The sequence below is a fragment of the Tiliqua scincoides genome, chromosome 4 (genome assembly GCF_035046505.1).
Source record: "Tiliqua scincoides isolate rTilSci1 chromosome 4, rTilSci1.hap2, whole genome shotgun sequence".
NCBI classification, from domain to species: domain Eukaryota; kingdom Metazoa; phylum Chordata; class Lepidosauria; order Squamata; family Scincidae; genus Tiliqua; species Tiliqua scincoides.
In genome coordinates, this window is record NC_089824.1 from 104446955 (window position 1) to 104459232 (window position 12278).

Consider the following 12278-nt stretch of genomic DNA (forward strand, 5'->3'; position numbering starts at 1 on the left):
ACTTGGTTTGTATTTTGTAGGTCATATTCTTTTATTTGTAAGTTACACATATACATCTGGATTTAGACTCAAATGCAGATTCCATCTTTATGCTTTGCTGTTAGCAATATTCTCCAAGGCTTTGGCAACTTGGTCTGCAGTCAGGTTGCTCAGTGGCACACTCCTCTCTCTGCCAAATGCTGGGGGTGGGGGGAGGGAAGGAGAGGTGGATGAGAGATGCAAATATTCTTCATATCTCCCAGCCCTTTTCCATTTAAGGATAGAAATATTCTAACATTTTGATCACACATTGGTATATACTTAAAGTACTTGACATACACAAAAATTAATGCAGATCAAAGTTAGAAGAAAGGCTTTTGTTACCACATCAGTCAGCTGCTCCAGCCTATTGCATTAGTATGAACCTTCTACTCTAGCCTAGGATTTTACAGACCACACATGGCAGACGACTGGTGGCCATATGGTTTACTGCCAGCTTAGAAGCTCAGATACCAAGATCCAGCTAGATGAGGTAATGCACACAAGGTCATGAACTCAACCTGAATTAAATGGCTTGAACTGAATTAAGTAATGCTCCAGTTTGCATTGAACATAGTAGATTTTGCCCAAATCCTAACCAATTTTCCAGCACTGGCATATCTGTGCCAATGGGACATGTGCTGCATCCTGCAGTGGGGTGGCACTCATGGAGGCCTCCTCAAAGGAAGGGAATGTTTGTTCCCTGACCTCAGAGCTTCATTGCCCTTATGTCAGTGCTGGAAAGTGGGTTAGGATTGCTCCCTTAGGTGCTCTGCTATCCTAATTCATAATTATTTTTATTGTTTTTTTACTTTGCTGTTCTGGTAGAGTAAGAAGTTTTTATAACAGAATATTCAGCTAGGGAGAAACCACCATTTACTGCCCTCTGCCTAATTTTCTTTTCTGATAGTGACCGACTCCCCACCATGTACACCTTCTCATCCACTACATTATCAGATTTCTTAGCTTCTATCTTCCTTCTCCCACAGCACAGTTAGTTGGGAACATTGCCATTTCCTTGCTTTCTAGCCAGTAACACCAATAATAATAATAATGACAACTTTATTTTTACCCCGCCTTTCTCCCCGAAGGGACTCAAGGCAGCTTACAACAGATTAAAAAAACATAATTTAAAACAAATAAACATTAACACATATCATAAAAACAGCAGTCAGATAAAAAATAGGTAAAAAGAGCATAGAGCAGCAGCAAATCATAAAAGAATCAGGCCTGTAAAAAATATTAAAAGATGTTAAAAAGGCCGAGAACTCAGAAGGCTTGTTTAAACAGAAGGGTCTTCAGGCCTCGCCGAAAGGTCTCAAGAGAGGGAGCCATTCTTAAGTCACCAGAAAACCATAAAAATACTTTTTTGAACCTTATCTTCAGTTTGTATTTATTAATATTGTTAGGGAATAGTACAGAGATTTTTTTTTAAACCTGGATATACAGGATTTTCAGACAGCCAGTTTCTACTGGCTTTTCATATAAATTGTCTAACTTCTGAAAACTCTTCTCTTACAGAGGTTTGCTGTGAAGTTTTTGCTTTTAGCTTTTAGGCACAGGACTCCTGTCAGGGTTGAGAAATCATGGTGCAGTTAAAAACACTGTAGCTCAGTGATTCCCAACCTGTGGTCCACAAGACCCTGAGAAGTGGTCTGCGAGGTCTTAGGGGAAAAAAGATTGCCTTTGATCACTTCCAGTGTCTCATCAAGCCAGTGCTCTCTCTTTGATCACCAGAGAACAGACTGCTCACAACCAGCACTTCCAGGGTCCCACTAAATGCTCCCCCACAGACTACCAAATTGAATTGTATTTCTTTTGGGGGGGGGTTGCTTGTGGTCCACAACGATTCCAATTTTTGCCTCAGTGGTCCACGGGCTTCTAAAGGTTAGGAACCACTGCTATAGATTATTCATTAATTTCACAGATGGTGGGAATTTCATGTTTCTGCCACTCTGGAAACCCTGATGCGCAAAATGCCCAACAAGTTGCTTTTACACTGCTTATAACATTATAGCTTCACAGAAGAATCCTTCTCAACTCACCGTATCTGGCCCAGAGCTTTGGCTGCACATCTGAGCACTCTCTGATTAAGATAGGGAAATCTGGATTTGCCTTCTTTAAGGTCACATAGCGCTGTTCAATGAAATCTCTGCAAGATGAAAGCAACACAAACTAATGTGTCCAGTCTGAAGCATCATTACCCCTTTCAAGTCACCAAGAAGTTTGCTGTGCTAGGGATGTGATCCTCATGGAAAGTTAGAAACAAGAGTTCACTTGTGAGTTGCAAGCTTTGGCTCTTCAGGAAATGTTTGCCATGTCTGTTTCTCTGCAGAGGATTTAGAGGAAGAACCTCACTACTGTCTCACATCAACTAAAGATATGCCCTAGAATGTACTTAACACCTCCAGATTATAGGGAAGGATCAGTGGTGGGTAAGCTCTATTTCAGATGAATATTTCAGTGAGTCCAGCAATATTTCAGTCAGTCAGTCCAGTACTACTGACTGCAGAAACCTCAGTAAGCTTTGGAGAAACATTAGGGTTCTACTGAACATGTGTGGAAAGTCACTGCACTACACTGATTTACATGACATAATAATTCATCAGCAGGTACAGGCCACTTACCTCTTCTGAAATGAGTGGAGCAAACACAGCTAACTGGCTGCACAGGAGCTTCTGCTACTCCTTGTTCAATGTTTTAAGCCATTTCTGCCCAACGTTGCGTATACGCAACAGGGATCAAATGGGTCCCAGCCTGTGAGCTGGGCAGAAATGGGTTAGCCTTGAAAATTTATAAACATTTTTATTCAAGTTAAGAACAATCACAGCGATAACTGCAGACGAGGTAAGAAAACACAAATAAAAATCACAGTATCACTGGTATTGCCTGTGAAGGTTGGGCCTCAACCAGAGGCCTAGGATCATCGCAGGTACTGATGGATAATTGATGCAGTTCCAATAATAGCAGCTCTTTGCAGCTCAGCAAGTGTAATTACTGGTGCATTCAGTTGTTGCAAGTAGTTGTCAAAATGCGCAGAGATGGCTCCTAGTGTACCTACGATTATTGGCAGCACTTTAGTGTGTTTCATCTACAATTGGATGGTTTCTAGACACACACACATATGTATACACATATATATTGGGGATAATCACCAACTCTTTCCTCTGTCACTGTGTATTCACTGCCAGAACCACCACTACTACTACACAACTACAACACACACACACACACTCATCCTTAGCAGACGGAGGGAAAACAAAGCCTGGCAGCTGCTATAGCACAGCATTGTGGGGTCAATCCTATCCCGCTTTCCAACACTGGTGCAGCCACAGTGCAGCCCCAAGGTATGGGAAGAAATGTTCCCATACCTTGAGGAGGCCTCCGACTGCCTCCCCACCACAGGTTGCAGCACGTGCCCCATTGCTACAACTGCAGTGGCACTGGAAAATTGGATAGGACTGGGCCCTAAATCTCCATATGACACCCAGCCTGTATGGTCCTGCACAGTGGAAAGGGCAGTGCCAGTGAGCGCACTCTCGCTTCTGCAGTCACCTGGGTTTCCAAAAACACAGAACATCACTATATGGATGGAATGCCAGCCCCCAGCTGCTCTTTCTGCCCAAAGACAGGATGCGCACTAAGACTAGGCAAAGGGCACCCTGGCAGCTGAGCGTGGGGTCCCAGGAACTCCCCTTTTACTCCACTTGCCTGCAAGCCCTACATACAGCCACATCCATGCTGCAGAACAGGCTCCTTTAAAGCTCGTGCATCTCCACTTGGCTGCAAGGCAGGCACATGCACGCTGCAGAACATGCGCCTTCAAGGCTGCGCAGGTGCCGGTGCCAGTGAGGTCCGGTCTACCCCGTGCAGGTGCCACACAGCTCCTCCCCACCGCAGCAGGCTCTGCTGCCCCGCGCGCCAGCCTGCACCCAGCAGCCCCAGGCAGGGATAGAGTTGCCCCCTGCCCCGGGGAGCTGCCACGCACCTGACTCCCTGGCTGGCCGGCGAGCGCTGGCAGAGGTGAATGCGGATCTCCTTGAGGTGCTTCCCCAGGCTGGCCCCCGCAGCCCGAGCGGCTGAGCTCGCCGCCATCTTGCCTGCCAGCCCGGAGCCTCCGCAGCCACTCAGAGGGCCTGCTGTCTCTCCGCCCCGCCCCCGTCTGGCCAACCCAAAGCTTCTGGGGGGGGGGCTGAGGAGCCCATTTAACCCCTTTGTGCCCGGCTACAAGTGTACACGTTTGGTGCCTGTTGCGTATACGCAACGTTGAGCAGCAATGGCGCAAGAAGGGAGGTGCTTGCTGTCACCTGAAGGGGACCTTTTCTATGGGGGCCTTTGTGGCTGGACATTTAAACCCAACCATTTTTTCACTTGCATCTATTCACAGTGGGCTACACTACAGTGCTGTCATTGACCACTCAAAGAACTGCAGTGCTAAGTACCCAGAGCCCAACCCTAGCCGCACTTTCCTGGGAGCAAGCCCCACTGACTAGAATGGGGCTTACTTCCGAGTAGTCATGCAGAGGCTTGGGCTCTCAGGCTGCAATCCTAGCCACACTTTCCTGGGAGTAAGCCCCACTGACTAGAATGGGGCTTACTTCCGAGTAGTCATGCAGAGGCTTGGGCTCTCAGGCTGCAATCCTAGCCACACTTTCCTGGGAGTAAGCCCCACTGACTAGAATGGGGCTTACTTCCGAGTAGTCATGCAGAGGCTTGGGCTCTCAGGCTGCAATCCTAGCCACACTTTCCTGGGAGTAAGCCCCATTGGCTAGAATGGGACTTACTTCTGAGTAGACAGGCACAGGCTTCGGCTCCCAATCCCATCCAACTTTCCAGCACTGGTGCAGCCATGCCAACAGGGTGTGTGCAGCATCCTGTGGTGGGGAGGCAGTCACAGAGACCTCTTCAAGGTAAAGGAGCATTGAGAGCCCACTCAGAAGTAACTTCCATTATAGTCAATGGAGCTTACTCCCAGGAAAGTGTGGATAGGATTGCAGCCTTATTCCCTTACCTCTGGGCTGCATTGCAGCTGCACTGGTACTGGGAAGTTGGATAGGATTGGGCCCTAAGTCCCACTGAGTCCTATGAAACTCACAGCCCAATCTGAGACGTGTCTACTCAGAAGTCCCACTTACTTACAGCCCAATCCTATGCATGTCAACTCAGAAGTAACTCTCATCAGAGTCAATGGGGCTTACTCCCAGGAAAGTGTGGATAGGATTGGGTTGTGAGTAGGGCTGACTCTCAGGAAAGCATATTAAGGATTGTGGTGTTTATTCCGAAGCAAGTCCCACTAAGCCCTACGAAACTTGACAGCCCAAGCCTAGGCAGGTCTGCTCAGAACTAAATCCTATTGAGGTCAAGAAGATCTACTACCAGGCAGGGCTGCAGCCTTGTTCTCAGGCAGCTCCGCATTGGATCTCAGCCATACCCCCCTTCCCCCCCCCCCCACACACACAACCTGCACTATTAGTTCTGGACTTCATTGCAGGCTTGCATGTAAGCCATTCCTCAGACTCCGTCTCACTTTTAATAAGGAGAAACTGAGCGGTGGTGGCTAATCCCAGCGCAGCCAAAATTCTGGCTCTCTCCATTATTTTCCCTCTTCGGTCCCGGAAAGTTCCCAATTAAGATGAAGAGTCATTACTCTGAATGTTTCTTTTCTCTATGCGCTCAATCTTCTCCGCGCTGTGCATTGTGGGTCTGAGAAGTCCCCGAAGCAGATTTGGAGGCTTATTACTCTGGACATTCCTAGCTCTATGTCCCCCCCAACCATCTCCACGCAGTGCATTGTGGGTCAAACCAGCTTTTGCATACGCAGCGTTCATTGGGTTCTCATATGCTCGGCGCAATCATTCGTTTTCGGGCCGGCTTAGCCTAGCGGTTACTTCGATCGCAAATTGCATTGAAATCCAATCCCAGCTTGCTGGCGGTTCGAGTCCCGCGGGCGCTTCCTGGCCTTTTTAGTTCTTCCCCACACAGACCAATCCTAGCCACACTTTCCTGGAAGTAAGCCCCATTGACTGACACACCGCAGCACAGTCACAATGTTATCATAGGAGTACAGTAGTGGTTTTGGTTTTAAAGGGAAATTTGGGGGGGGGGGGAATGGGGCTGGAAGGGGGTTGTGCTTGCCTGTGTTGAGAGGAGGTGCTTGCTCCCAAGGAGCTTCCAATAGAAAGTGACAAAGGAGGATGGAGACAGGGCTGATTAGCAGAAGCAGATGGAATTGTTGCATTGCGATGACTTCAAGGCAGGTATATAAAGAAATGGGGATGAAGGTGTGGTGGCAAAAAATTCCCTGATCCAGATAAGGAGCCTTTTTACTCTGGCCGTTCCTAGCTCTATGTCCCTCCCAACCATCTCAGCGCAGTGCATTGTGGGTCAAACCAACTTTGGCATTCGCAGGGCTCATTGGGTTCTCATATGCTCGGCGCAGCCTTTTGCCTTTGGGCCAGCTTAGCCTAGCGGTTACTTCGATCTCGAATTTCATTTGAAGTCCAATCCCAGCTTGCTGGTGGTTCGAGTCCCGCGGGCGCTTCCTGGCCTTTTTGGTTCTTCCCCAACACTTCTTATTTTATGCAGAAGTGTATTTTACTTATTTATTCGCACGCAGGTCCTCCCCTTCTCAAGCTTCTGCAGCACTTTCTTTCCAAAGGAAAAGGACACTTTTTTTTAGCTAGCGGTCCTCCCTTTGAACAGCATGGGGCCCAGGAAAGGGTGTTGGTGGGAACGCTTCTTCTGCCTTGGTAGAGAGGAAGAGCTTCCTATAGTGAGAATTAACTGAAGTGGACATCCCTGAGTTGCGGTGGGGCATTCTGCTGGGAAGGGGTGGTGCTGTCAGTGTGCCTTAGGGTGTGTGTGTGTGTGTGTTTGGTGCTCTGGGGTATTTCTGATATTTTAAGATCCTTCTTTACCATATTAGAAGAAGTCTTTCCAAGGATGTGCCTTTCCAAGGGCTGGAAGGGGCTGTTTAGTGCCCAGTGATGACAACCAACCTCAGCGTTCCAAGGTGACCAGACAGCAAGCCTTGGAGTTCTACTCCAGGATTCTTCATTCCCATTCACATGGGAAGCTTCTTTGGCTTATCAGCTAACCTGATGATAAGTCCCACAAGATAATTCCTGATAAGGGTATTTTGTACTGTGGATTTTTCCTTTGCTGGACTAGCATGGCCATCAAGGAGCCTGGCTGCAATCCTATGCACACACTTTCCCAGGAGTAAGCCCCACTGAATTCAACACGGCTTACTTCTGAGTAGACATGCCTAGGATTGTGCGGTAGCTGTTTGTGTCGACTATTATGGGGACACACACAGACCAATGCTAGCCATACTTTCCTGGAAGTAAGCCCCATTGACTCTAATAGGGCTGACACACCGCAGCACAGTCACAATGTTATCATAGCAGTACAGTAGTGGTTTTGGTTTTAAAGGGAAATTTGGGGGGGGGGAATGGGGCTGGAAGGGGGTTGTGCTTGCCTGTGTTGAGAGTAGGTGCTTGCTCCCAAGGAGCTTCCAATAGAAGATGACAAAGGAGGATGGAGACAGGGCTGATTAGCAGAAGTAGATGGAATTGTTGCATTAGGATGACTTCGTAATGATGCATTATGATGACTTCGAGGTAGGTATATAAAGAAATGGGGATGAAGGTGTGGTGGCAAAAAAAGAAAGTAACATAAGAACATAAGAACAGCCCCACTGTATCAGGCCATAGGCCCATCTAGTCCAGCTTCCTGTATTGCACAGCGCCCCACCAAATGCCCCAGGGAGCACACCAGATGACAAGAGATCTGCATCCGGCATTCTGACATAGCCTATTTCTAAAATCAGGAGGTTGCACACACACATCACGGCTTGTAACCTGTAATGGATTTTTCCTCCAGAAACCTGTCCAATCCCCTTTTAAAGGTGTCCAGGCCAGATGTCATCACCGCATCCTGTGGCATGGAGTTCCACAGACCGACCACACGCTGAGTAAAGAAATATTTTCTTTTGTCCTAACCCACCCAACACTCAATTTTAGTGGATGTCCCCTGGTTCTGGTATTATGTGAGAGTGTAAAGAGCATCTCCCTATCCACTCTGTCCATCCCCTGCATAATTTTGTATGTCTCAATCATGTCCCCCCTCAGGCGTCTCTTTTCTAGGCTGAAGAGGCCCAAACGCCATAGCCTTTCCTCATAAGGAAGGTGCCTCAGCCCAGTAATCATCTTCGTTGCTCTCTTTTGCACCTTTTTCATTTTCACTATGTCTTTTTTGAGATGCGGCGACCAGAACTGGACACAATACTCCAGGTGTGGCCTTACCATCAATTTGTATAATGGCATCATAATATTAGCCGTTTTGTTCTCAATACCTTTTCTAATGATCCCAAGCCTAGAATTGGCCTTCTTCACTGCCGCCGCACATTGGGTCCACACTTTCATCAACCTGTCCACCACCACCCCAAGATCTCTCTCCTGATCTGTCAGGAGAACTTGCATTGAGTTTTCTAATTAGCAGAACAATGGCTAGTTTGAAGTCAAAGTGGGCATTGGGTACCAACTGGATCGAAGCTTGGAAGATAAAGACCTTTCCCCAGAATCAGTTTGCCACAGGAAATATATTCTCTGTTAAACCTGCAGTATGTGCTGTTTCTGAGCCTCAGCTTCCTGTCTGTGTTCCTGGTATAGCTCCTCCAGATCCCTTTCTGCTTCCAACTGTTCCCTTTGCAGTGCCTCCAGGCGAAATGTCAGCAAGGCCCTTTCCCTCTGCCAGCGTAGAGCTTCTTGCTGGTCTGGAAGAAGCTGGAATTCAGAGAAAAAAGAAAACTTTCAGGTTAATTGTCTTGGTACTGTAGAGAATGTAGATCAAAAGCCAGCAGGGAGGGGGATTCTTTAGAAATCTGTTTAGCCACCATCTTTTTTAAGTGCTGGTACTGCCTTTGCCATTGGGTGATTGCTGCAAAGCTTGGTCTGGGGGCCAAACTAGATGCAACTTTAAACACTTTATTTGGCTGTGCATGTTTGTGTGCTTGGTTTGTTGTAAACAGCAACTGCAGGTGCACTCGAGGGCTGAAGCATGAGGTATTTTGTTCTCAATACCTTTTCTAATGATCCCAAGCATAGAATTGGCCTTATTCACTGCCGCCACACACTGGGTCGACACTTTCGTCAACCTGTCCACCACCACCCCAAGATCTCTCTTGTGATCTGTCACAGACAACTCAGAACCCATTAGCCTATATGTAAAGTTTTGATTTTTTGTCCCAATGTGCATGACCTTACACTTACTGACTGTAGTAATTATGCATAGTATCATTGTGCCTTAGCATACCTGGCAACTTGGCAAGCACACTTCCCCCCGAGGCAAACCTTGAGTGGGTCCTGTTCACAAGCTAAGGCATGAGACCTGGTAAACAACATGAGTTAGCATATTAGAGGAAATGGTAAGACTTTAGGAACATTGTTATCTAGGAATGTAACTATCAACAACCTGTTTTGCACAGAGAGGAAAGTGAATAAATGTGGCAAACGCTACTTTGCTTTGGGGAAGCATACAAGGCTTAGAGCCTTGTTGCTTGATGTAGTGCAAAGAACAGAAGCACTCTGAGGGTTGAGGGAATGAACTGGAGCAGCAAGGGATCAGAGAGGCAGAAAAGAAAAGACGGCAGGCAGGATTCAAATGTGGATGCAGGGAGGAAGCCTGAAGCTGGAAGAGAGAGACTGATCCTTGCCTAGCTTCCTCCAAGCCTTTTAGGAGGCATGACTCTCGTATTGACTCTCAAACTCATGAAGCAATACAGTGCAATACTGAGGGTTATAAAGGTTACTGATAACTCTAGCTACAACTAGCCGGCTCTAGCTGACCACAACACATTCCATAGACTGAGATAAGAAGCACATCTCTAAAATACTGTCCATCCTGTTTATGGTTGGGCAAGGAACAAGGCTGCGATTTTAGAGTTTGCTCTGAAAGTAGAACAGATTTGCCTGTTGTTGCCAATGTTCACTAAACCTTTATGTGCTTCTGCACTAATTACTACAAATAAAAGCAAGGCTGCTAGCTGGTAAAAACAAGCTTGCTCCCTGCATCAACTTTGAAACCTGACTCTGTCTCTTGATTGCCTCTCCTACTCATCATTGCTTCACTGACATTGAAGCGCATCTGCCATTTTGCTGCCCATTCTGCTAGTCTGGAGAGATCCTTTTGGAGCTCCTCACAATCACTTCTGGTCTTCACCACTTGGAAAAGTTTGGTGTCGTCCGCAAACTTAGCCACCTAACTGCTCAACCCTGTCTCCAGGTCATTTATGAAGAGGTTGAAAGTAGGGCAGGAGTTCGGGTGGTCCTGCAGAGTCAGTGAAGCCAGTGAAGCTGGCAAACAGCCAGCCCCTTCTCTGGGCCCTCCTATTTCCTTTTTCCCAAACAATCCCGTGGACAAATCTGGGTTAGGAAGAGTTGATTGTGCTGTAGGGGGCGGTGTTACTATTTCCAGGGATTACAAAGTTGTTCCATGTTTGCTTCACTTCCCATAATAGCTTCTTCTACAAGCTCAGTGAAAACATACAACAGGGTCAGCTTAGCTCAGCTGTTGTTTTGCTTCTATTGAAAGTACACAGTCCGCAATCGCTGGTGTACTAGAGGCTCGAACCCTGCGGGCGCTTCCTAGTCTTTTGTTCTCACCTAGCAACTTTTTCCCCTTGATGTCCATGTCCCCCAAACCTAGGCTTCTGCCTACACTGTTTGCTGGTCTTACTGGCAGCTTCCGTGTTCTTTGGAGGCTCCAGTGGGCGATCACCCTGCAGCAGAATCCCATGTGATTGTCCCAGGGGGCTTCCTTCTCTTTGTTTGGTTCCATATAAGGGACATGTAGTGGAGAGGGTGGAGTTGGAGAGTCCAGCTGCCAGGGACTCGCAAAGGGAGACAGCAGAGGCAAAGATAGGATCTCAAAACACATAGACGAACAGGCCTTGCTGAGGGAGAGTCAGCATGGCTTCTGTAAGGGTAAGTCTTGCCTCATGAACCTTATAGAATTCTTTGAAAAGGTCAACAGGCGTGTGGATGCGGGAGAACCCGTGGACATTATATATCTGGACTTTCAGAAGGCGTTTGACACGGTCCCTCACCAAAGACTACTGAAAAAACTCCACAGTCAGGGAATTAGAGGACAGGTCCTCTCGTGGATTGAGAACTGGTTGGAGACCAGGAAGCAGAGAGTGGGTGTCAATGGGCAATTTTCACAATGGAGAGAGGTGAAAAGCGGTGTGCCCCAAGGATCTGTCCTGGGACCGGTGCTTTTCAACCTCTTCATAAATGACCTGGAGACAGGGGTGAGCAGTGAAGTGGCTAAGTTTGCAGACGACACCAAACTTTTCCGAGTGGTGAAGACCAGAAGTGATTGTGAGGAGCTCCAGAAGGATCTCTCCAGACTGGCAGAATGGGCAGCAAAATGGCAGATGCGCTTCAGTGTCAGTAAGTGTAAAGTCATGCACATTGGGACAAAAAATCAAAACTTTAGATATAGGCTGATGGGTTCTGAGCTGTCTGTGACAGATCAGGAGAGAGATCTTGGGGTGGTGGTGGACAGGTCGATGAAAGTGTCGACCCAATGTGCGGCAGCAGTGAAGAAGGCCAATTCTATGCTTGGGATCATTAGGAAGGGTATTGAGAACAAAACGGCTAGTATTATAATGCCGTTGTACAAATCTAAGGTAAGGCCACACCTGGAGAATTGCGTCCAGTTCTGGTCGCCGCATCTCAAAAAAGACATAGTGAAAATGAAAAAGGTGCAAAAGAGAGCGACTAAGATGATTACGGGGCTGGGGCACCTTCCTTATGAGGAAAGGCTATGGCGTTTGGGCCTCTTCAGCCTAGAAAAGAGACGCCTGAGGGGGGACATGATTGAGACATACAAAATTATGCAGGGGATGGACAGAGTGGATAGGGAGATGCTCTTTACACTCTCACATAATACCAGAACCAGGGGACATCCACTAAAATTGAGTGTTGGGCGGGTTAGGACAGACAAAAGAAAATATTTCTTTACTCAGCGTGTGGTCGGTCTGTGGAACTCCTTGTCACAGGATGTGGTGATGGCGTCTAGCCTAGACGCCTTTAAAAGGGAATTGGACAAGTTTCTGGAGGAAATATCCATTATGGGGTACAAGCCATGATGTGTATGTGCAACCTCCTGATATTAGAAATGGGCTATGTCAGAAGGCCAGATGCAGGGGAGGGCACCAGGATGAGGTCTCTTGTTATCTGGTGTGCTCCCTGGGG

General features: G+C 47.4%; 1 protein-coding gene across 1 annotated transcript; it reads right to left on the reverse strand.

The window, feature by feature from the left end:
• Nucleotides 1-6: 6 nt before the first annotated feature.
• On the reverse strand, nucleotides 7-4165 carry NDUFA2 (NADH:ubiquinone oxidoreductase subunit A2). The gene is made up of 3 exons (XM_066625406.1): nucleotides 4007-4165; nucleotides 2064-2170; nucleotides 7-179 (listed from the first exon to the last, which is right to left on the reverse strand). The coding sequence occupies exons 1-3, from the start codon at nucleotides 4111-4113 to the stop codon at nucleotides 88-90; spliced, it is 306 nt and encodes a 101-aa protein (XP_066481503.1). The 5' UTR covers nucleotides 4114-4165; the 3' UTR covers nucleotides 7-87.
• Nucleotides 4166-12278: the final 8113 nt, after the last annotated feature.

What these genes read in the sequence shown, in the direction of transcription:
- NDUFA2 (XM_066625406.1), bottom strand. Translation starts at nt 4,113, where the DNA reads ATGGCGGCGAGCTCAGCCGCTCGGGCTGCGGGGGCCAGCCTGGGGAAG. An exon ending in CCGGCCAGCCAGGGAGTCAG is followed by an intron (nt 2,171 to 4,006) that starts GTGCGTGGCAGC and finishes TTCATCTTGCAG; the next exon opens with AGATTTCATTGAACAGCGCT. An exon ending in AAAGCTCTGGGCCAGATACG is followed by an intron (nt 180 to 2,063) that starts GTGAGTTGAGAA and finishes CCCCACCCCCAG; the next exon opens with CATTTGGCAGAGAGAGGAGT.